General features: G+C 35.3%; 1 protein-coding gene across 1 annotated transcript in view; it reads left to right on the forward strand.

Annotated features, from left to right (window-relative positions):
• The first annotated feature begins 3,183 nt into the window (after positions 1–3,183).
• MRVI1 (murine retrovirus integration site 1 homolog) overlaps positions 3,184–23,225 on the forward strand; it is a 48,496-nt gene continuing 28,454 nt past the window's right edge. The window contains exons 1-7 of the mRNA XM_026070752.1: positions 3,184–3,252; positions 10,999–11,099; positions 14,358–14,428; positions 20,864–21,037; positions 22,036–22,113; positions 22,529–22,578; positions 23,018–23,059. Of these exons, the coding sequence (XP_025926537.1) occupies positions 3,184–3,252; positions 10,999–11,099; positions 14,358–14,428; positions 20,864–21,037; positions 22,036–22,113; positions 22,529–22,578; positions 23,018–23,059 (585 nt within the window). The remainder of the gene's footprint in view (positions 3,253–10,998; positions 11,100–14,357; positions 14,429–20,863; positions 21,038–22,035; positions 22,114–22,528; positions 22,579–23,017; positions 23,060–23,225) is intronic.

Genomic DNA, 23,225 nt, shown 5'->3' on the forward strand with positions numbered 1-23,225 from the left:
ATCCTTTAGTGACTCTTTCTTCAAGAACCCTACACAGGTTAAAAATAAGTTTTTATATTGAAATATAGTCATTCAGGAATCCTAATTCATATAGTCATGAATTAAACTATTTGCTTATATATTTTGTTAAAATACTAATAAGCAGTAGCCCTTGTTTTGATGCCCCAGCAGACTGCAGCAGTATAGTCAAGGATATGCAAACAGTGCATTTGTTTCAGAACATGAACAATCATTTTGCTGCTCCAGTAGAGCCCTGAACACTGGGTTTGTGGGGAGAGGTATTGGGAACAAAAGGAAGGTCAAAAGAAGAAATTTTCCTTCTGATCAGCACCACAGATTTTTGGAAGTGTTTCCTGTTTGTAAGATGGCTCTGTAAGGAAGTTGGAGTAAGGTCCTAATTGTGTCAGAGACTGGCTGAACTCAGTCCTCTCCAAATCTGGGTATTGCTAAGGTGGCATAAGTTCATCTTTCTACCCTCCATTCTCTCTTGGCTGTACTTTCTGTGCCACATCTCTAAGACAACACGGCTCAGGATTTATCCCTTTCTATTCTTAGATAAGCCTGTTTTTTGGGAGTTTTTTTTGGTTTTTCTTTTAAAATTTTTGTTTTGTTTTTTCAATCTGAAAAGTGAACTGAACCTTGATGTGCTTAATGGCTTTTTCTTGTTTCAATATGACTTGCATTACTTTAAGTTTAGAATGTATTAGGCACTCAACTAAGGCAGGGAATCAAGTACTTAGATACAATAGCCTGTACAGCACCACATAGGACTCAACAAATACACTTTGAACATGGCTTGAAACATTCCTGATTTTTCAGGGCCAGTGTTCTGTTGAGTTGAGCCTATCAGAACCAGTGTAACTTCATAAAGCAATCACTAATGGGTTACATAGACATCCAAATTTATATCTTCTCTTTTGCTTTGTTTTTGGTTGAATTTATTATGTTCTTGCAAAGTCAGAAATTGCTTTGGATGCCAGAAATTTGTTACAGAGATGAAAAGCAAATCCTTGTCACTTTCTGAGTTACCTTGGCTGTGTCTCATCTTCATGTGATTTTAATAGTTGGTAACTGCTGTTTGATACAAAAATACTTTACTGTTGAAACACATAGAGGTTTAATATTACCATTATTTGCCTGATCTCTGTGGGTTCACTAAAATATATGTACCCATAAATGTCTATTTTGCTCATATTAGGGATTTAAAAAATATTTTGCCCTAATAAACATTTTAAAATCTTGTTTTTATTTATGGAATACTTTCTCTTATTTGAAGTCAGAGATGGGTAAAATCATGATACAAATGTGAGCTTCCACTTAAGTCAGTAGAGCTAAAATTTCACCTTTAATATGTTCAATATGTGTGCAAAAACTTGAAACGTGGGATCTACCTACAATGATTAGCATACCCTGAAGTTACATTCACTGTGGGAAAAGTGAAAGATCCTTATCTTGGTCTTCATAATCAGATCATTTCTTTTGTACCTTTTCTATTGTCCTTATTAAAGAACTTCAGCAGAATTATTATTTTTAAACACACTAACACTTGCACAGAGATGTCATTTTTACACTCTGTTAATTCTGCATTAATTTTCATATGAGGAGGCCTTATTTATGACTCTTCTAACAAAAGACAAAATACAGTTTCCAGTATAATGTGAAATAGATCTAATAAAAGCATTGGTCTTAGCTGCTACTGTAGCCCAAAATTTTGCAGATCCCTGTAGGTTTTATAAGTTCTGTGAAAGCTGAGGCAAGGAACCTGTCACTACTCAGGAGGCTTCAGTATTCCTGGTGACTTTTTCTTTCTTTTTTTATTTTTATTTTTTAAATCAACCTGAGTGTTATGACAATTTTAATTGTCAGCCTGGATAAACAAACATGTTCCTGAATAAATTTCCCTGCCCTTTCCTGAAATGGAAGGTAGAACTTCAGAAGATCAATCTTACAACTCTGTCAAAGGCCTTGAACTTTAAATCATTTCCTGATCACCGCATTTTTGCCCCATCCATCTTGATTTCCCAAATAAGAAAACAGTAAAGATGAGATTAGTAATTCAGATTTGGGAGAAGATAACATGTTTTGGATTTTGAACATGTGCTTGTTGGATATATTTGTCTCCTTGGCCCACTATTGAAGTTGTTACTATGTTAGTGAGTGACTAAATCTCCATACTGTGAACCAGTTGCCAATGAACTGTAAAGTGAATATAATTATATATCTTGCTAGTACAACCAGGAACTGTGTAGCAAATTGTCTCTGATAACCACATTATTAGTTTTCTGTAGGCACAACCAATTATTTATAAGCACTGTTCCTTAACTGTCCAGTAGGTGTCACAGTAAGTCTTTTAATACATGTGCTGTAACTATAAAGAAGAATACTTAGTATCTTTCATCTTCAAACTGCCTTATAGGCTTTAATGCTTATAATATTTTTGTGAAGGCAATAGCTAAAGTTGATGCAAATAACAAGAATTACCTCTGCTAATTGGCAGTGAATTTTTGCTATTCAGTCATTACTGCTATTTTGCTTTGAAAGTGTCCTGTACAGTGTTGTCTTATGGGGACATGCACCAAGAACCTGTTTGTAAAGTCTTTGCACAATTCACCTAGGCCTTGTTCTGGCTCAAAGGAAGAGTGCCACCATCTGAGCTGCCAGTTTTGCTCCTAGAGTTTTTTCCTCCTTTGAGATCTGAGATCATAGTCTGTAGCATTAGGGCTGTGTTAGTTGCTAAAAGGCATATTATGGATATCCAGGATGCTCTTTCCTTTTAGAGGATTTTAGAGAAGGTAGTTTAAGCACAGCTGAAACAGTCATAGTAACTAAAAAGACCCTGTAAAATGGAGGGAAGGGGTGGGAATAGCAAGCAAGGAAGCCTGTCCTTTTAAAATGCACTTACTAAGTTATACTTGATCTTCAAAGCTTTAGTTAATAAAACTCAAGACGCTTTTTTTTTTTTAATTTTAAAACTTAGTACTGTTTGTTGTTATAAAGTGATCTCAATGTTAGAACATAGATTATTAAATGGACTTGATTTTGTATTTTTGGCATCTAACACAGTGTGTGGATCACAAGGCCTCTCAGCACTTATCCCTTCAGGCTAACTTGAAACAGACTTTCTCAGCAGTGCATGGTCGTGTCAGTCCACATTGCAGTACAACGTGTTTCACGCTGTCCACCATGCCAACACTACCTGCAGACGAGGCACAACCAAAAGAGGCACAACATACCAATTCTACTCCAGCCAAAGTAAGCAATCTTAAAAATATGTATTTTATTGATACTTATGCTGCAAACCTGAGGCTGAAACCTGTTTGTGTATATTTAGCAGTTTGTGAATAGTACTGGCCATTGCTATGTATTGTTCTGTTTTGATTAACTGGTGAAGGTATGAATGATCTTTTGTTGATATTCTTAGAATTCTTCAAATTTTTTTTAGAGTAAGGAATGAGAACTGAAGTTTTTGAAGCAACTGTTTATCAGTGTGTTCTGGAGGCTTATGTTCTGAACCATTTATTTTAAAGATGTCCAAAAATGTCCTTTGTGATGTTATTCCAAAAACTTTAACCTATGGGAAAAGAACTTAGTCTTGTACTTCACTGTAGTCTTAAAATATCTAGTGTTGCCTTCACAGATATAAAAGATGCTATCTAATTTATGTGTGTGTAAAGATGGAAATCATCTTGTTTTTCAGTCTTTCTCAGTACTTTATTTGCCCCGGTAGTAACTGCACATATAATAGAACTATAAAGAGTGCAGATGGGTGCTCTCCGGACACATTTGTCGCTTTGCTACACTAGTTTAACATGTTGCATATGCATGTTTATAAGTATTTGCAGATAAATTATAAAATCGAATAAGTGATGATAGTTCTTCCTTTTGAATAATTTATAATGCTGATTTAAAAAAAAGTAATTTTATGTTTTAATAATTTTTTAAAATGTATTGTTTGCTTAGCTGAACCAAAGACCTTACTATGATTACAAAATCACAGGTCATCTAGATCATCCTGTTTTATGCAACCTGGCATAAAGAAGGAGAGGATTTATAATCTGGCACATCCTCCGTTAGAAATGTATCGCTGTCACTGGACTTGAGGACACTGTATTCTACACTCTGGGTGAAAACATCCGCTACTTTAACATTGTAGGAAAATATTGTCAGCAGCGAACCCAACATTGATTTATCATGTGTTCCATTAAATTGCACACTGTGCTGAGTGTTAGTTTCCTGGCTGAAGATAAACACCCCAGATGGATGCAAGTTTACCAGACTATTAGTTGAGAACATATATTGGGTCAAGACAATTATTTTTACACACACATGTGAAAAATGTGTTTGAGAGTACAAAAGATTTGCTGGGCAAAGCATACCAGAAGAGACAAAAATGTGAAAAGCTAGCAGAACCTAAGCCTGGGCGTACTTGTTGAATGGGAGAAATGCAACATTCCAACTACCTATTATTAAAAAAATAAAAATAAAAAAAATAAAAACCAACACATTATACAGGCCTTTTAGAGGTAGGTCTGAAATAAACCACAACAATGTGATAGTTCATGAATGAGTTAACTGTGCAAAATTTTTATTTATTTATTTATTTTTTTAAGATAAATATTATTTTTAGGCACAAAATAACAGTGGAAGGATTTTAACCAACACACTACTCAAGAGCCTGCCTAAGTACTTAAGATAAGGGTTGCAACTAGCCAGCACTCTGCAAATTTGATCTTGGACATACCTGTTACCACTCCTGGGTCTTGGTGCAGGCTGAATTCTACAGCATGATTAGGTAATAGCTGAAATTGGTAAATGAAGTAGTTCTGTACTGCTCTAGTAATGAAAACTTCTATAAAGTCAATTTTAATTAGGGCTCAAAATAAAGAGCAAAAGGCTTTAATTAAGAGCTCTCCTCACTTAACATTGTGAAATGAGGAGTTGCAAGCCAGGAGAAGGCTTCAGAAGGAGCTAACAACTGGATACTTGTTTCCAGGACATATTCTTTTCTGCCACTAAACAAAACTTTCCAAGTTTGGAATCTCATCTGCAGTGCTGTCCGTCTAACAAGTTCCTCATCCTGTTTCAGGAGATGGTCCCCCACCTTTCCCTTGCATGCAAACAAATGCACACACATCCCCAAAACACTTTCGGGAGAAACAGAATGAACTGCTCACTTTAAGTATCTCTTACGTGATGGAAAACCAGGACTGTGTTTCTTTTATTCATTTTGAGAAAGAAAATCTGGTTTCCCATTTCAGTTTTTCTTGCAGCAGCTTTTGTTGAGCATTCCGGCTAACTCTAAACAATGTTCACCAAAATATTAGTTAATTCTGTGTTCTGGAGGGAAGTGAATGTAAAATTCCTATTGACGTTGGTGTGAGAGCAGTCAGCCTAATTCAAAGCACTTTAACCCCTTGTTTGGAATGTCATGTGAATTAAGAGTATGTAGTTGAACTCAGTTTGTATGCTGTCCTGTTACATTTCCAGTAACTACTGAACACTTTAGAAATGTTTCATATAAAATGATTTCTCCCAGCATAAATCAGATGTCACCTTTAATCATTTCCATATTTTTATTTATGAGGTTTTATTTTACTGCAGTGGAATTATCAGCTTTTGCTGATATCCTTAATAATTTATTTTAGGTTTTTAGTATTAAGAAACAATTTCTATAGTTGTGATGAGTACCTGCAGCCAAGGAAATTAGATCCTTACCACTTATGTTAGAAGACTTATAGTGTCCCATTAGCTATCTTACATTTTTAGAATTGGTTGTGAGCTACCATCATCCCCTCTTTTTGAATCAAAATCCCTTTTCTATTTCCAGCTTCCTCCTCTCTCTGTGTCCTGAACACTATTTTACTAGCTCTTTTGCTCTTTTGACATTGAGGAGAAGTCTGACTCAGGCACTCGTAATTCTTCTCTTACGCTGCTTATTCCATCATTTAAGTTTCTGCATTTCTTTTTTGACTATTTCTTATTCCAGTTTGTATTTTACTTTTATCAAATCACTGTGTTACCTATTCTGTTTTTAAGGAAATGTCCCATATTTATTTTGCTTGTTCTTCTTTCAGTTACAACTAAATACAGTTACAACTGCATTTCATTATCTTTCTTGCTAAATTCTCAGCCCAGCACTTCTCTTAAACATTTAAAATTAAGCTTATCTAAACCTCATCTCTCAAAAGACTGTTCCTAGACACACAAATTTTTCTGAGGCCTTTCATGCAAGTGTCTGTTTTGGGCCAAATTTGATCTGAAGTTCAGTCAGAATTTTTTACTAATTTCCAATGAGGCCAGGTGGCAGAGGACTTTTTGTTCAACACTTTAAAGAACTCAGGTGGCGTATAGCAAGCTTTATCATCTGACTCTCCTGGTACGGTAGCCTTATTAGCAGAGGTGCATTTTTTCCATTACTGTTCAAATTCATCCAAATTTGCCTGGGTGCTAAGACTTCTAAAAACACATTCTCTATGTGCTTAGTGAGGACTTGCTAGAGCTTAATGGATAAAATCTGCAAATCCCATCCTCTGGGAGCATCCTTGAGCCTCTTGGATCTCCCATTACAGACCAAATTGCATATGCTATCTTCACAGAGAAAACTGAGCATGTCCATGCCTTCACAAGACTAGATTGCACATGATCATCTTTGCAGAGCATCTGAATAAATTCCCAACCTGAGCTATAGAGCTGGAGTTGATTTTTCTCTAAATTTTTAAGGGAGAATAACTTGGAACAAAAAAACAGGGAGCAGACTGGGAGGGGGCAGACAGTGGTCTTAGGAGATGAGACAGCTGTTGGGGATAGCTAAATGAGCAGATTTGTCTGGAAGCTAGTATGGAGAGGGCAGAATATGGATAGGCAATGGGAGGGTGTTGGAAGTTAGGAAGGGGGAGACAGAGAAGACAGGGTACATGGGAGGATATGAAAAAGGTTACAAATACATTGAACAAGGAATCCAGAAATGATGGTGAGAATGAGAATCAGCTGGTCAAAGCATCTTTACAAGGATACATGATTGGTGGAAATGTAACACTGAAAAACAAGGTATAAATTGAGAAGAAAGAGGCTGGACTATAAGGTTATTTTGGGGTTAGAGACAGGGTCAGGTTGGAGGGAGGGAAGCCAGTGGCATCGAGGTTGTGAGTTGGGTGGGGAGGAGTTGTTGGGAGGTGAGGGGAAAGAGCAGAAAAGTCTGGGCATGGAGCATAGTCTCATTACTGGCTCCAGAGGAAAGCCAAGGATCTGAGAGTTGTCATTATCAAACAAGTGTCTGTGAAAGTGGTTAACAATTTTTCGTCTGTTATAATGACCGATTTAGAGGACGACAGTGCTTTCAGTAGACTGGTAGACATCTGTAAATCTTAAGGATATCTTTGTGAATGTAAATCTGATATAACAGAATGGTAATCTTTTAACAATTTTTGAAGAATCATTTTGTTTTGTTTAGAAATTCTCTTCAAAAGGTACTGTCGATTATTGGTAAAGATGAAGCATTGAAAGCTTAGGAAATGCTAGAATGAAAGTTTCCTTAACTGTGATTGCCCTGCCTCATTTACTTCATGCCTTTCAAATCTATAAATAAGACATTTCTACAAACCTTATTCTATACACAAACCTGATTCTTTGCCAAAGATGTAGGTGATCATGTCTTTAAAGATTTCATTGTGACTGTATTTAAAGAGGGCAAAATCACATTCTATAGGCAAATCTTGTACTGTTTACTGATATTTTAGTGTTTAGTTTTTCAAGTTTAGTAATATTCTTTTACTATGGCTTTGTATGTGTGCTGCCCTATAAACTTCTGTATATTTTAAAATCCATATAAATGACCATATACTTCCTTTCTGCCTTGTAAGTATACAGACATATTTACAGTTCCAAACTGTGTTTTATGTCCATTGTAGTATTTTCTAGATTTAGGTTTTATACATATAAACATGGAAACTACTCTAACAAACATTCTTTGACTGTCCTACTAGATGTTTGCCTATAGTTGAGACATACCTCTGGAGCACACAAAGGATGAAGTTAATCTTGCTTTTGACATAATCTGTTAATGCCATTTTTTCTGTTAAAACTTGGTGATACAGGTTAGGCAAGATGCATCAAGAGAACGCAGTGAAATAGCGGGGCAGGGGAACCTGTATGCCTCACATACCGTATGTTCTCTGAGTTCAGACCTAGTTAGGAAACATACTGCTTGTTAAAGTATTACTACTGTCTCATCCTCTTGCAGATATACAACTGGGAGAAAGCATAAGCTTCCAGTTAGAGCTTCTGTTCCAATATCTGCATGTATTAGTCTGAATGCTTTGTAGAGTATAAAGATTTCTCTTGTTTCATGCCAGCTGGCCTTGCAAAGAACTTCATGCTCTGTCTCCTCTTCTCATATATACAAATGTACCACAGGGGATTTGGAAAATAGAGAAGCATGAGTTTTCAGCCCCGTAAAAGCGGAACTATAGCTGCTGACCAAGATTACTGTAATATATCTGATCTAATCTAATCTGTAATACAGTCTTTTTTTTTTTTTTAAGAGTTTTTTTAAGTCCTAAAAATGGAGTTGAATGACTTTTAGTCTGATGTTCTTATGTCATTCAAAAGCTTTTACTCTTTGGCAATCATGAGATTAGTATAAGCAACGTGCATGTGCACTCAGCTACTTGGCCCTATAAGCATGACAGTCACCTGAATTTTTGTCATTGATTGTTAGGCCAGAAAAATGCTTTGATGCTCACTGTCATTGTCAAGAACACTACTAAATATTGCTTTGAAACTGTTATAATACCGTATTAACTGTGTACTTGTATCCCATAATAAAGTTTCTACATTTTAACATTTTTTTTCCAAATATTACAGGGATATTTTTCTTAAATTTAAAATCTTCATATTATTTTCTACATGTGTTTCGTATTCTCCTCTCCTATGATTAGCAATGTGAACTTACCCAGGAATGTCTTGGGAGAATCATGAGGATACAATTGTGGAGCTGCTTGGAGTGCATTTATTTATTTTAGTACAAATTTCTATTTAAACAGAATCAAGAATCCTAAATCAGATGTCCTAGCCAAAATATATTTTATTTGCATTTAAGAGGAAGAAGGATTATGCTATATACTTTAATTTTATTGCATACTCAGAATTCTCTGAATTAAAAATAAACTCTGGCACTTGGAGAAATGTTGCAAAGTTGTGTTGTACCTGATGGCTAATGGCTATGTGACTGATAATGTCTTTCTATATATCTATATAACTTCATTTCAGTTTAAACTCTTGATCAGTTGTTTGTGTAACAAGCCCTATGATTACACTAATTTCCCCACGTCATATTAGATGAGTGAAACAAAATTATTTATTGATAACTTTTGTTTGAAAGAATTTAAACTTTTATTGTGAAATTTCTCTACTCTAAAGCATTGACCTATTAAACTTTGAACAATTATATGCTTCATTCCTTAAATGCCTAAATCAGTGCATTTATAAGAGCTTTTATGACCTGTATCTCATATTAAATAGTACTAAATTAACTAAATTTTTATTCTAAATTTATTATACTTGTGGCAAACTTCTCATGGGTAAAATTTCTTCTTATTGCTTAAAAGCTGTAAGTGCGATCAGAAGCAAATACTATTTCAAGAAAAGCAAAATGATGTTTATAGCAGTTGAACATATGTGGATTTGTGCCATGGATAGCAAACCTGCTCTTTTAGAAAATTGAGAAATATTGAGAATCAAACTTTATCTAAACCAATGCCAACTGAAGTAAAAACTTCTTATGGAACTTTGGGAAGTAGTTTGAATGAAAATTTTAACTCAAAACTCTCATTGTACATACCAGTGCCCAGAAGAAGCAACTGGGATGTGAGGACTTGCAAATTATTCTGTAAATTTTACAAGCTGTGATTGATGGGAGTCCCCTGCTGCTTCTGGGAAGTTTTCCTTCCAGATATAAATACCAACACTGCTATGATGTGTTCTATTTATCTCATGTTTTTCTTCTTAAGAAAAATAAAATTGCCACTTTTAAAAGGTGCCCCCCCCATAATTTTATGAGAATCACTTTCTTCCACTTCTTGACTTACTGTAAATATCAGGGTGCTTATGTAACCTTTCAATGGTTCAAGGGGTGGCTATTTATGGATCTGAATATAGTAAAAAGGGGTAAAAGTCAACATTTTTTGACTACGTATGAGAAATCCACAGGTCTTTATTCCAGCTTGATGTATCTTCATTTAGGATATCTCACAGGAAGCAGATTACTGCTCTTCAGCTGATTGGCATTACCATGATGGAGTCCGCACCAAGGTGTGGAATTAAGTTCTCAAATTTTTTTTTTTTTTAAGAAGAGAGAATAAGCATGAATTGATATTCAGTGACAGTTCTTTTTGTCATTTAAAAATTATGTTGCATTTTATTTAAATATTGCAGCTAGGTTTTTCCGATTAATGTAAAAAAGTAGGAAACTAACCATATAATTATTTTCTGCATCTTTGTATAGTGCATATACATTTAACCGTGCACTTATTCAAGCATTCATTACACACCAGTGCTATTTAGAGGTTTGTGTGCCTAATTCAGCCCTCTTTTATACATGGTTCTTTTTTGTTCTTGCATGCATTCAGCTCTTATTAGTTCAGTAAGTATTATACGTGTATTTCAGTAGAAGAATGGGCTACTATGTGAAAAATCCATTTCGGTGGGTACCTTTCTAAATTTTGCCTGGAAGTTGCATGCTTTTTGAATTTAGCCTGCATGCATTAAACCTTTGTAAAGAAAATGGATAGTCCAGGTATCCATCATTTCTTTTTAACAGTTTAAGTATAGGCTTCTGATTCATATTTGTTTTATCATAGAAAAGCTTATTCTCATTGAGTTCAATCATTTTTTCTTTTAGCTAAATTGAGAAATACATGTTATTTTCCACACAGAGCATAAATATTCAGTGTTTTGAATTGCTGTTTAACTACATTTTTATATTTGTCGTAAATCATTCAGGACACTACTGTTGAAGTGACAACACGCAGTAGACCTTCTATTGTTCTTCCAGAGAATGCTGTTACGCCAGATGTAGAAATTGATAAAAATCTGGTTAACAGGTACTACATCATACATTACCAATCTATGCATAGATTGTACAGTAATTCCAGGAGCTGTGTTTTGAAGAATCTGCTTTGAAATATACATCATATTAAAATATTGCTCTATTTGTAACTAGATCATACTGTGTTTGCAATTTGATGATGATTTTTGTATGCAGGAAAGTGGGGTGATAGGAGTATAATTCATATTAAAAGAATAGTTTTGTATATAGCTCTAATCCTGCCATCCTAACTCAGTATTCTTTAAATTTACATTAAGTTTTCTAAACTTTCAGAATAGCATAATTTGAATTTGAAACTAAAACAAAAATATAAATTAAATTTTTGCCTAATTTGGATCAAAAGGTATAATTTTTGAAATCCATTCTTCTGTTAGCAAATCAGGTCTGGTGAGGCCTGGTGAGGAAAAAATTGCTTGGTCAAATCCTTTTGTAGGTATATAATGGTGCATGATACAGTTTTATGTCACTGCAAGGACAACTGAGTCCTTGTATGGCGCACATTAGGCAATGCATACTCTCCTTCTTTCCAGATTTTATCCTTTACCTGGACCTAGTCTATAAGCAACTGAAAAAACAAACAAACAAACAAGGCAAAACAAAAATGCAATTGTCTTCCTGGAGTACAACCCCAATGCAAATTTTTTCAGTTTAGTACCCAGTATCCCAATGTTTCGTTGTTTGGTCTACTAATTACCTGTATACTAATAGTGCTGACTTTAATCTTGTAAATATTTCCACTGAAACAGTAAGAACTTTGGCTGGTTTAGAGTTAATTAATGCCTGTAAGATAAATAGTACTTTTTTTTTTTTTTAATACTAGAGAGAGAGATTCCTCAAGGTATACTCACCCATCAGTGTTGACTCTCACAAATGGGCATATAATATGTGCAAAGATTGTGTATCGCATTCCCTTCTTGAACTAAAGAACTAGCTCTATTACTATCTTATTCTTATTACAATATTTTCAGCATCATGCTGAAAAATATATCTATTGTAGCAGTAGTTTTTGCAGTCTGTTGTAATGGTTTTGTCTATTGCAAGGATAGTGCAGCAGCAAACTCTTTTGTTCTTACAAACAATCTATTTGCATGATGCTTAAATTACTAAAGTGTTTTTTAATTAAGAAAGGAAGTGTGTTTTTTGCGGAAAGATGCACTTGCAGCATATGACAATTTGTATAGTAAGGCTTATTTGTGAGGCAAGTGAATTTCCAAAGGAGAAAAATTATTGTATTAATGTATTATAAATGTATTAAAAATACATTGCAAGTTTTACTAATGGCTTTTGCAAGTATTTTTTTTTATGCTTTGTATTTTATAGTCTTATGAACTGCTGAAAATGCTTCTTAACTTCTTTTGACAAGTTTAGTATATTATATTATAACTTTCAGAGTAAAACTACCTTTTGGTCTTGTACGTGTTGGTGTTGACTTAAAACACATACTGTCTTAATAACTTAAGCTGCTACTGGTGAAGCTATTGTTATTGAGTATGGTTTCTTTACCTACAAAAATTGTAGGTAATCCAGTATTGCTGGCTAATTTTTTTTTTTTGGTTTCATAGGACAATGTTCTCAGGTATTAGAACATCATTATATTATTAGCCAGCATCTTTAAAATTTTCTTCTAAAGCCAATTCAGATCTGCTCACTTTAAAAGAAGTGCTGAGTTGAAAGCATTGGAAATTGAATTCCTGGGCTTTTTTCTACAAAAAAAAAAAAGAGAGAGAGAAGTTTAGGCTGCTTTTGCTGACCTCCTCTTTTCCTTCCTCCCTGTATCTGCTCTGACTGCTGAACAAGTTCTAGAGATTGGATTTAATTTATTTTAAATTTGTTTAGTGTTACTGTTTCAGTGAAGTTRCAAAATATACTTCTGTAGTGCTTGGAAACTTGGATAGGACAGCATTCCAGGATCTTGTCAAACAAACTAGTTATCAGTGAAAATTTAAGTAGGTAATGTTTCTAAGCTAGAGAGTTGGAAGAACAAAGTATGTAACCCTTAAATAGTATAGTACAGTCACTTTCCAAGCAGAAGTTTGGGTCCATTCAGGCAGACAAGGCAAGAATACCACCTTAAGATTAAGCATATGTGAAAGAAAACTGGAATGGAAGTAGTAGTTGCTTGAATTTGAATGCTTGCATTTTCAGTTGAATTAGGTTATTTTCAGTCTTCTGATAAAGCGTATTTTTTCATCTAGGATTTCTAATTCRTAGACCTGCCATTAGGCTTAAAACATGGGAAAGACTAACCAGAAAGTATTAATCAAAATCCATACTATAATTTTCATTGTATTTTGAAATGTACTTCTCTACACTTCAGGAGTGTTTAAAAGTCAAAATTATAACACAGTCCTTTAGAAGCAGCATTATTTGCTAGATCAGCATTTAATTTTCAGCAGCAATTTGAGACTTTCACCTGATTTTGAATCTAGAAAGTTCCCATGTTGCTATTGACAGCGATCTCTGTTAAAAAAATGAGTGTCAATGCAGTAGGCTAAGAAATTTTTTCAATCATAAAACGTAGTCTAGGAAGCACTAACATTTTAGGTAGACTAAAGACTATTTTTTGTAATGTACCATATTTACATGAATTTTAAGTCATGATAATGAACTAAAAAATTGTAGTTCTAGTCAGAAACTGGAAGCTTGCAGTATATGAAGTTTTCAGCAAAAGTCAAAACTTCTTACATTTGAGAGCAACTTCTGCAATTTGCTATTTTCTTGTTTTCTCAGTTGTTTGAAGATGAGAGCAATTGCACCAAAACAAATGTTTATATTGGCTAAATCCAGTCCCCAGAAAATGGGAATTAGTTTTAACTGGATCATATTTTAATGAAAGATACCTAGTTTATGCATGAAAAGTTCACATCATAGGGGAGGGGAATTCTTGCCTAAGTAGTTAAAAAATTATAAAATATTAATGAAAAAAGGAATTTGCTTTTTTTATACAATAGGCAGTGCAAACTTCTCTCTCACTTACTTTAGAGTCCAAAGCCTCCTTTTTAATTTAGGACAACAGTGAACTATTAAACTCTTCCCTTTCTGGGAAATAAAGAGTGAAAGGTGGCAGTTATTTTAGTTTTTATATTACACTCTCCCAAAAACATTCCAACAGATTTTTGAAAGTTCATTTCTTTTTGATCAAGGACAAGTGCTTTCTCTTTTCATATTAAATGTGTATAGAGGAGTTGAGTGTTGCTTTCATTTTCTTTTTTGTGGCATACTCCCATACTTTTTGTCCATTCTTTTTCTCTAGGCCTCGTAGTCCTCATCGGCGACATTCTAACCGTACCACTAGGAATCCAACTAGTTCATTGACTTCTGTTGGTAAGAAGTGATTATTCATTTGAACTGGGATGTTGTCTTGGAAAAAATGTGACACACAGTAAAGATCTTAGTATAGGGTCTGATTTTACTGACAGCAGCTTCTCTCCTGTACGTACTGTCTATAATGCATGCGTAGGAAATACTGCTAGCATGATGAATTGTGATCATGAGTTTACAACCGTAAGTGGATTGCATGCGAGTAGATACAGGTACAGGATAACAGGTATTGTTAATTTCGTAAAGTTGTTAGCTTAAGTTTTTAGCTTAACATTTTTTAGAAGAAAGTAAGTTATACCACCTTAAAATTCTTGTTGTATGCAAAATACTGTTTAGTAATACTGTTTTTTGGTTATTTGTGAGCAACTGGATTTTTTTAATGGAGAGAGTAACAGGTGCTTAAGTCTCAAATCGTTGAGTTTGGCTCTCATATTATCAGATTAAACCTTTAACGAAAACAAACTTTCCAAAGGAAGATTGTCTTCATTTCTTCACTTTTCTAATGAGTCTCTTACTGCGTAACTAGTTCTATTAGTTTTCCTGTAGCTACCAATAGAGCAAATTTTTATTCAAGGGGACTAATGATGTGGATGCAGATTTGTGAGTACTGCAAACTGACAAATGCTCTCATCCTGTTGAAATCAGTGGCAAAGCTCCCATCAGTTCTCAATCTTGGTATGTTCGCATCTGGATTGTTACTTGTCTCCATTTACGTATTTCCTGTGAAGCACAAGTTGAAGAGGAGATTGTATGTTTATACTGTTGCATGTAAGGGTTGGAGGAATAAGCAGATGAGAGCTCATATTGAAAGGGAAAAACAAGCACAAAATTTCAGAAAACTAGAATAAAGCAACAACAAAGAATGCAATTGATAGGGAAATATGTTATATTGCTGAAATGCACAAATATTTTAATAACCAGTATTCTAGTTTGTTTAAGATTTCTACAGATTATTTAAAAATAGTGAGAATGTACATTTTAATTTTAAAACATCTATGAATGTATTTAGGCAATTTGATATTTTTTAAATCCATATGGAGTTTTCCAAAATCATGTGTGTAATGCATAGAGGGAATCAAAACTGGATATGAATCACAATTTATGGAAAAAAATCCTGAACTTTTGCATTATTGAACTTAAACTGTAACTGACCTAATGATTTAAGTGGTTTATGGATATATTGCATACAAAACAATGTATCAAAAGCAGTACTCAAGATCCCAATGTGCCATTGTTAAAGGAGAGAAAATAAGTGTTACCTAGTGRCAAGTCTATTCCTTTAAGCACTTATTTTATGCTTATTGTATTGACTTACATATGAGTAGGAATGTTGCATACTTACAGGTCTCCACACTTCAAAGTTTAAGCATATTAAAGTAGCAGAACCTGAGCCTTTTAGATACATAAACAATGATGAGATGGGTATTAGTTGCAGTCTGAGAGATTTGTACAGAAGCCAGAAAATATGGCATATGGGGTGAGAGGAGAAAACAGTAGGAAATAGGTTCTTCCTTTTTTTTTCTTAAGTAGTCTCTATTTAAATATCTCTGGAAACAAAGTAAAAAATTTCTTTCTACTTGTAAAGCTTAGCTTTATCTCTACAACAAGTTACAAGCTATTAACTTAATTTGAGCCAGTTATCACTGCTTTATGCTGTGCATGAATACAATTCTCTGTAAAATCGTGGACTTGTGTCCATATATTCTGTGTTTACCAATATTTGTGCATACCTTAAAAAAAATACTGGTTTTGTGACAGAGTTAACACCAAGCTTATCAGGTGAATATTCTAGTATCCATAGAGGTTTGGCTTTTAAAGGAAAGCACCCTTTAACTATTGCCTAAGGTGCCTAGTTCTTAGGCATCTCCAAACAAATGTGTCAGTATTATTTCTTCTTTATTAAAGCACCAGTAAATGTCATGACAAATGAAAGCAAATGACATTAGAGCTCTTAACTGTGCTACCTCTCTGATACTGAAAATATTCTGAATAAAATTTCTTTCCTCAATTCAGATTTCATTTATTAATTAATATTCTTTTAAGGACTCTAAGAAGGTCTGTTTACTTCTTTTCATTAAGAAACTGAGATGTGTGGAGTTGTTCTTGATCAATACAATGAACATAGGCCTGAGGGTTCATGGGGCAGTTCTGAATTTTCCAATAGCTCTGGGGTTCCTGGCAGTCTTAGCAAATATTTCTTATAAGAAGTACTGATCTGCTGATAATAGCAGATCATTTTTCTCTAAGGCTGGAAAACGGCTACACCACCTCCCCTAAATTTTGGGTATGTTTCTACTTTCTCTTGTATCAGAGCTCTTGCGTGGAGACAAAAATTCATTGGTACCTCTGAAGTAGCTGAAAGTCTCTCTGCTATTACCAGTGTATGCACCTTATTTTTTTTCTTTCCAGTGGCAAAACAGAGAGCCCAGAACACTGGGAGGCAGAATTGACTGTGTTACTGTATGTTCCACTTACCTTTTTGTGGATTTAAGAGGGTTAGTTTGCTGGAATTAATTAGACATGTGACATGACAAAAATACAATAATAATTTTATAGATCTGGGATCCTAGACTAATTTCATATAACTAGAAAGCTGAAGTTTTTTAAATTTTCAGCAGAACAGCCTTAATATTGCGTTTTTCTTAATAAGATAATGAAGATCAATATATAAGTAGTATTTCCTTTGTACTAGAATTAGCTTCTCAGCCCTGTAGATAGAAGGTTCTAACTATTTATGTCAGTAACAGTCAAAATTAACCTTTAATAGTTTGTAATTCTGACACTTTCATAGCTGTGTACTCAGTTGCATTGGTTTGCCTATAAAAAGCAGTTGGGAGACAGCCCGCTGAAAGATTGTTATGAGGCTTCAAAGGGTTGTGACTTCTCCTCTTGTGCACTGGGTCCAGTTTTGTGATCAATCTTTTAAATTGGTGATTCAAGTGTGTTTTTTTGGGTCATAGCTCTTTGGTCATCCTCGGAGGCCAGTAAAAAGTGGGGTTTCTTTGAAAGAAACAAACCCAGATGTCATTCTGTCAGACAGCTTTGCTTTAAGTCTGCCTTTTGTTCCTGCTGCTGTGACTGGCCTTTGGCTCTGTTTCTTGGAATCTGCTTGAAAGAGAGTCCTGCTTAACATCTTTATCAATGACTTGGAGGAGGATAGAGTGCACTCTCATCAGGTTTGCAGATGAAAACAAACTGGGGGGACTAATTAATACATTAGAGGACAGAGCTGCAATTTTGAGACACCTAGACAGGCTGGAGGAATGAGTCAAAAGGAACCTTAAGAAATTCAGCAAGAACAAGTTCAAAGTTCTGCGTCTGGGAAGGAATAACCCCTTGCAGTGGTACAGGTTGGGGGATGACTGGCTAGGGAACTACTCTGCTGAAAAGGACTTGGAGGTCTTGGTAAGACAGCAAGTTGAATGTGCACCAGCAGTGTGCCCTGGCAGCAAAGAAGGCTAACAACGCCCTGGGCTGTTTTAGCAGAAGCATAGCTGGTGTATCAAGTGATTATCCCCCATTACTCAGCACTCATTAGACTAAATCTAGAAAACTGCATCCAGTTTTGGACCCACCCTAATCCAAGAAAGGTGCTGATAAACTGGAGTGAGTTCAGTGGAGAACCACAAGGATGGCCAGGGAGCTGAAGCACTTGCCTGTGAGGAAAGGCTGAAGGAACTGGGTTTGTTTAACCTGGTGAAGAGATGGCTTTAGGAGGAACCTAATACAGCCTTTCAGTATCTATAAGGAGGTTATCAAGAAGAACAAGTCAGGCTCTTTACTCAGATGCATGGGAAGAGGACAAGCAACAATGGACAAACGTTTAAAAAAGAGAGGTTCCAACTGGATATAGGGAAGAACTTTTTCACCATAAGGAGAGTCAAGCACTGGAACAGGCTGCTCAGCTAGGCTGTGCAGTCTCCATCCTTAGGGGTTTTCAAGACCAGCTTGATAAAGCCTTGAGCAGCTTGGTCTGATCTCACAACTGATCCTGCTTTGAGCAGATAGGACTAGGTGACCTTCAGAAGTTCTTTTCAACATGGATTATTCTACGGTTCTAAGACATTGCTTTTCTTAGTTGGACGCTTTCTAATTTAACATGTTATAAAGTCTCTTCTATTGGAGGTCTAACTTACCTGGGGGAAATGTAACTTCATGGACAAGATCACAAACTTCTAGACTTCACATAAYCTGCAAGTGATTCTTTGAACACTTGTCATATGTAAGCAGGAGCTGAGATTGGGCACAGTAGAGAAACTAGAGAATTTATGAAAAAAGAGGAAATGGCAGTAAAGGGGAAGGGAAGGGAAAGGAGAGTGGTGAAGTGGTAGAGGGCAAATGGAAAAAGGCAAAGATGCTGAGTAAGGTGAAGAAAGCCCAGGAGAAATATTATGACGACATAGAAATTACTGTGCCATGTAGCTCTCCTTTGGTGGCCCATGGAAGGTGCCRTGGGAGGGCATTCTCTCAAACCTTCAACACACAGCAGCTTAGTGATATAGATATTTAATTTAAAATATGCAGCTTTAAGAAGTCTCCTATTTGTGAGTTCACTTTTGATAACCTTGAAATTGAACTGAATTTATGGAAATTTAAAAAAAAGAAAAACTTGAGTTTTTGCTGCTTGGCTATGTCCTTAGCTTTTCTAAAGATTGATTGTTCCACTTTGGTATTTGTCAAATTTAAAAGTACTTTTGTCTTATTACTTGATTACTTCCCTCCTTCTCCACCAAACTACTCTTTAGGAAGTTGATCTTAGTGCAAAACAGTGTTATAAATTCTCTATTCCCTAACAGAAGGATTGAGCTGGGGAGAGACACAGCTCTCAATTAATATTTCTTAGAGCACTTTTTATTCACTAAGCTGTTGTTATTAACAAAATCAAGCTGTTACTATTAATAGCAGATAACTATTCACACAACACAGTCAACTTATTCATACAGTTCACTCACACAGTCATAAATTCACTCATAGCTACTCAGGTGGGAAACCAAAACCAAGTCTATCCTCAGGAGTTGAAGGTCATACTGATGTGCCAGTAGCTTCTAGGCAGGTGTCTGGAAAGTCCGTCAGTCCTTTGTTTCATCAGGTGCATATATAATGCTGCAATTTTCATCTGCATGCAAATATATATTCTTTTATATATATCTGTATATAGATATGTCTATATATAGATATATATTTTAATACATGTATGTATGTATGAGTTGCATAGCCTGTTGTTGATGCTAGTGTATGTGAGCTTGTACAGACTGAGCAGACTTTTGGTGATCTTGGTGATCTGAGTTTATCAGTTCTTGCAGATCCAGCAGGGTTACTAGTCTCTAGAGCTTATCAGCCCATGGAAAACTTTCTCACGCTACCTTGTCAGTATGTACTTTTCCTTTCCCTGGCCTGTTGTCTTCAGGTAACTTTTTCTGTACAAAACCTGTAGATATCTATAGAACCCACTTATGCAAACTCGCACAGAAAGGGCCTTTCTGACAACAGGCCGTATTCTTTGCTTATGATAGCCTAGAGGAAGGTAGAAATTGGTCCTTGAAGTTTTTAGTGTTTTCAATCAATTTGGAAGCCAAGGATTAGTGGATCCTTTCTCCAACTAATTAAAAATTGTCCAGGAAACAAAGCACTAATCTAAAGGTCTCGGTGTGGGCAGTGGCTTTCGGTTTGTGGTCCGTGGATTTTCCTGGATTACATCTAACATACCAGCATGAGGAAAAGGAACTTCACTTTTGCTTTTTAGCAATCTCCAGCACTGTCTTTTAACAATGGGATTTGCAGTTCTGTTGGAAAATTCTTGCAGGTCCACAAAATGGTAGAGATTGATAACCCTGCGTTTTGAAGCAGCCTAATAACTCTCAGGCTTTGGCTATTCAGTTTCCGCTGCCTGCAGCTTTGCCAGATGCAGCTTTAATATTGTTTCTGCATTGGTGGAAAAAGCTCTTCTATCTGCATAGAACAAAATTTCTGTACTACAAACCCTGCACCTTACTCTATAGATGATTTGATGGATGTTAATATTAGTTTGCATAAATCTTTGCCAGGTGAGTTGGTGGGACTTCAACCTTGAAAAACTGGACATACAAAATTCATGAGAAATGGAGTCTGCAAAAGAAATGCCAGCTGAGATTCTAGCTGAGATGCTTTCACTGTGGTAAATTAGAAAAACTGAATTATGGGGATACATCAGGAAAAGCCAGTTTCATGTGTGAGAGCATCTTTAATCCTAATGACTTAATCTCAGTTGGTTACCTGTGTCTCAAGGACCTACTCTAAACTCAAGAAGATAACATTAGAAGATGAGTAGGCATGAATATTTAATTAATGCAAGCTCAAAGCTGAATTTATAGATATGTTTTGTACTTGTTGATACTCTGAAATGCCCCACCTATCTGCACATGTGATGTACAGCTCTAATTCTGATGTTTTGCTACCCAGACAACACTGGTCATGTGATTGATCTGGTAAATGATCAGCTGCCAGATGTCAAAATATCTGAGGAAGACAAAAAGAAGAATCTTGAATTACTAGAAGAAGCAAAGAAAGTGAGTGAGAGGTTTCTAATGCGCAGAGGCAGAAAGTCAAGAAGCAGCCTTCCTGAGTCACCCACAGGTAGGTGCAGATTCTGAAAACAGGATTTTATATTCTACTTCAAAGATCTGCAAATGCACAAACACGTGTTCAGTGTAATGTGTACATACACTTCACTAATTTGAAAGTCAAAATCACTCTGACTCTCTTCAGAGTTCAGTGTAAAACAGAAACGACCAATCTCTGTATGCAGATGTAATGGGGAAAGACTGTAAGGTTTTCAGGTGTCTGGATGACACACTGCAAACACTGCAACAAGAATGCATGAAGTATTTCTATCAGCTTCTAAAAAACTGGTCAAAAATTTCTGTTTATGATGATTTTCTACCTAAAGTATATTTTGTACACAAAATGAAATGCTAATGGCAAAATATTGATACTGCCAAAAACCATCCCCCCTCCCTCCCCCGCCCCCCGTGGACATAATTACACAGATCTTTAATCTGAATATAGTCAGGCTAGATCTACTTTAAAAATGTGAATAAATTGTTTTGTTCTAGAGTGCCAAATGAATTTACTATTTTTCCTCCTCTCATAAAGTGTTTGAAAACTAGGACAAAATGACATTTTGTCTTAAAATAATGTTTTCATTTAGTTTTGAAATGCTACTTCAAAACAAAATTCTGTCTTAAAATTTGTGTGAAGCTTTCTGGAGATAAAAAGCCTTTATGCATTTTTTTAAATTAAATTTTCCTTTTTTTGTAAGTACATGATGAATCATTCTTTTGTGTCTGCTCCTCTTCTTTGGAGGGGCAGTGCATACGGCCTCAGCAAACTGAGGGGAATGAGAGTTTTGTGTATCAACAGAGTTGTATTAGTTTATGCCAGATATATGAGATTTTAAAACCTATTCTAAGTTCCTCATGAACAAATTGGCAATTAAAATGGCTTATCAGGCTGTGGACAAACATATGACTTTGACTATGAGATTAATGTTTTAGCTGAATTTTAAAAATTCAGAAACCACAAGCCTAATAAATAAAATTACCTTTTTTTGTTTTGTCTTTGTTTTAATGAAGCAGTTTCCCCTACGCTTAGTCCTAAAGTTTCACCAGTAGCATCTCGGAGCAACTCTCTCACTCTTCCAGTTCCATCAGGTAAAATGATCTATACGGGCTCAAACCGAGACTTTTTAAAACTCTCAAAAAATGCATTTTTATTATCTCTTGAGAAGAAGTCAGAACCTATAAATTCAGAAGTGTCTGCTCTTGAATATGACAAAGCTCGTGAATGCCAACATTATATATTTTTGAATATTATATTTTTATTCCTATGATGCCGCTAGGTTACATGTTCTATATTTTTTTGTCCTTTTCAATAACTGAAGCTTTAACGGTCATTCATGTACTATACTTTAGATTTTATTTTTCCCTTACAAATAGTATATTGTGCATTTAAATTTCAACCTTCATATAGTATATGTAGGTGTGCATGCATATATTTGCTATTGCTGTAGTAAAATTTTTAGCAAAAAGATCAGTATATGCCCTAATCAGATATCTGTCTTTCTAGGGTCTGATGTATGTACAACCACTAGTGTCGAGTCAGTGTCTGCAGGGCAGGTAAGAAAAAGCTGAGTACTCTGCACAGTATGCTGATCATTGCAGTACCATACTACGCTACGCTGCCCTATTCATCCCTAAGGAAAGCAGGATGTTTTCATTATCATTTTGCATACCAAACTAAGATTATTGACATGTTTTTTCTGCAAAGTAAGAGACTAATAAATGTTAAATCTGAAGACCAAAATCCATATGAGGTAATGAGTGCTGGAGAATCATAGAGAACTGTGAAGTATAGAAAATGGGAAAGATCCAATATAATGCTAGTCTATGGGGAAAAAAAATCCTGACGATTCTTCATAAATAACTGTCACAAGCAATGTAAAAACAGTTAAGAGATTCAAAATTCATTCATTAATATCTTTATGTAAGATTTGCAGCATAGATGTGGAAGAAAATCTTGTAAGACATATACAACCCCTCCCCCCTTTTTTGCTAGAATAACAGAATTGTGAAAGAAGATGACAGGCAAGCTACAGAGGTAAGCATTTTAATTTAAGCATTGCACAAAATCTGCCTGTTTTGCCTAGCACGAATAGTCACTGTGACTAAAAAGGTTAAAAGATTGTTCACTAAGTGAAGAGATAAACAATAGTGAACTAAGAAGTCATGAAGCACCTGCAAAGGTAATGGAGGAAAAAGGGTTA

The sequence above is a fragment of the Apteryx rowi genome, unplaced genomic scaffold (assembly GCF_003343035.1).
Source record: "Apteryx rowi isolate R43461 unplaced genomic scaffold, aptRow1 scaffold_107, whole genome shotgun sequence".
Taxonomy (NCBI): Eukaryota; Metazoa; Chordata; class Aves; order Apterygiformes; family Apterygidae; genus Apteryx; species Apteryx rowi.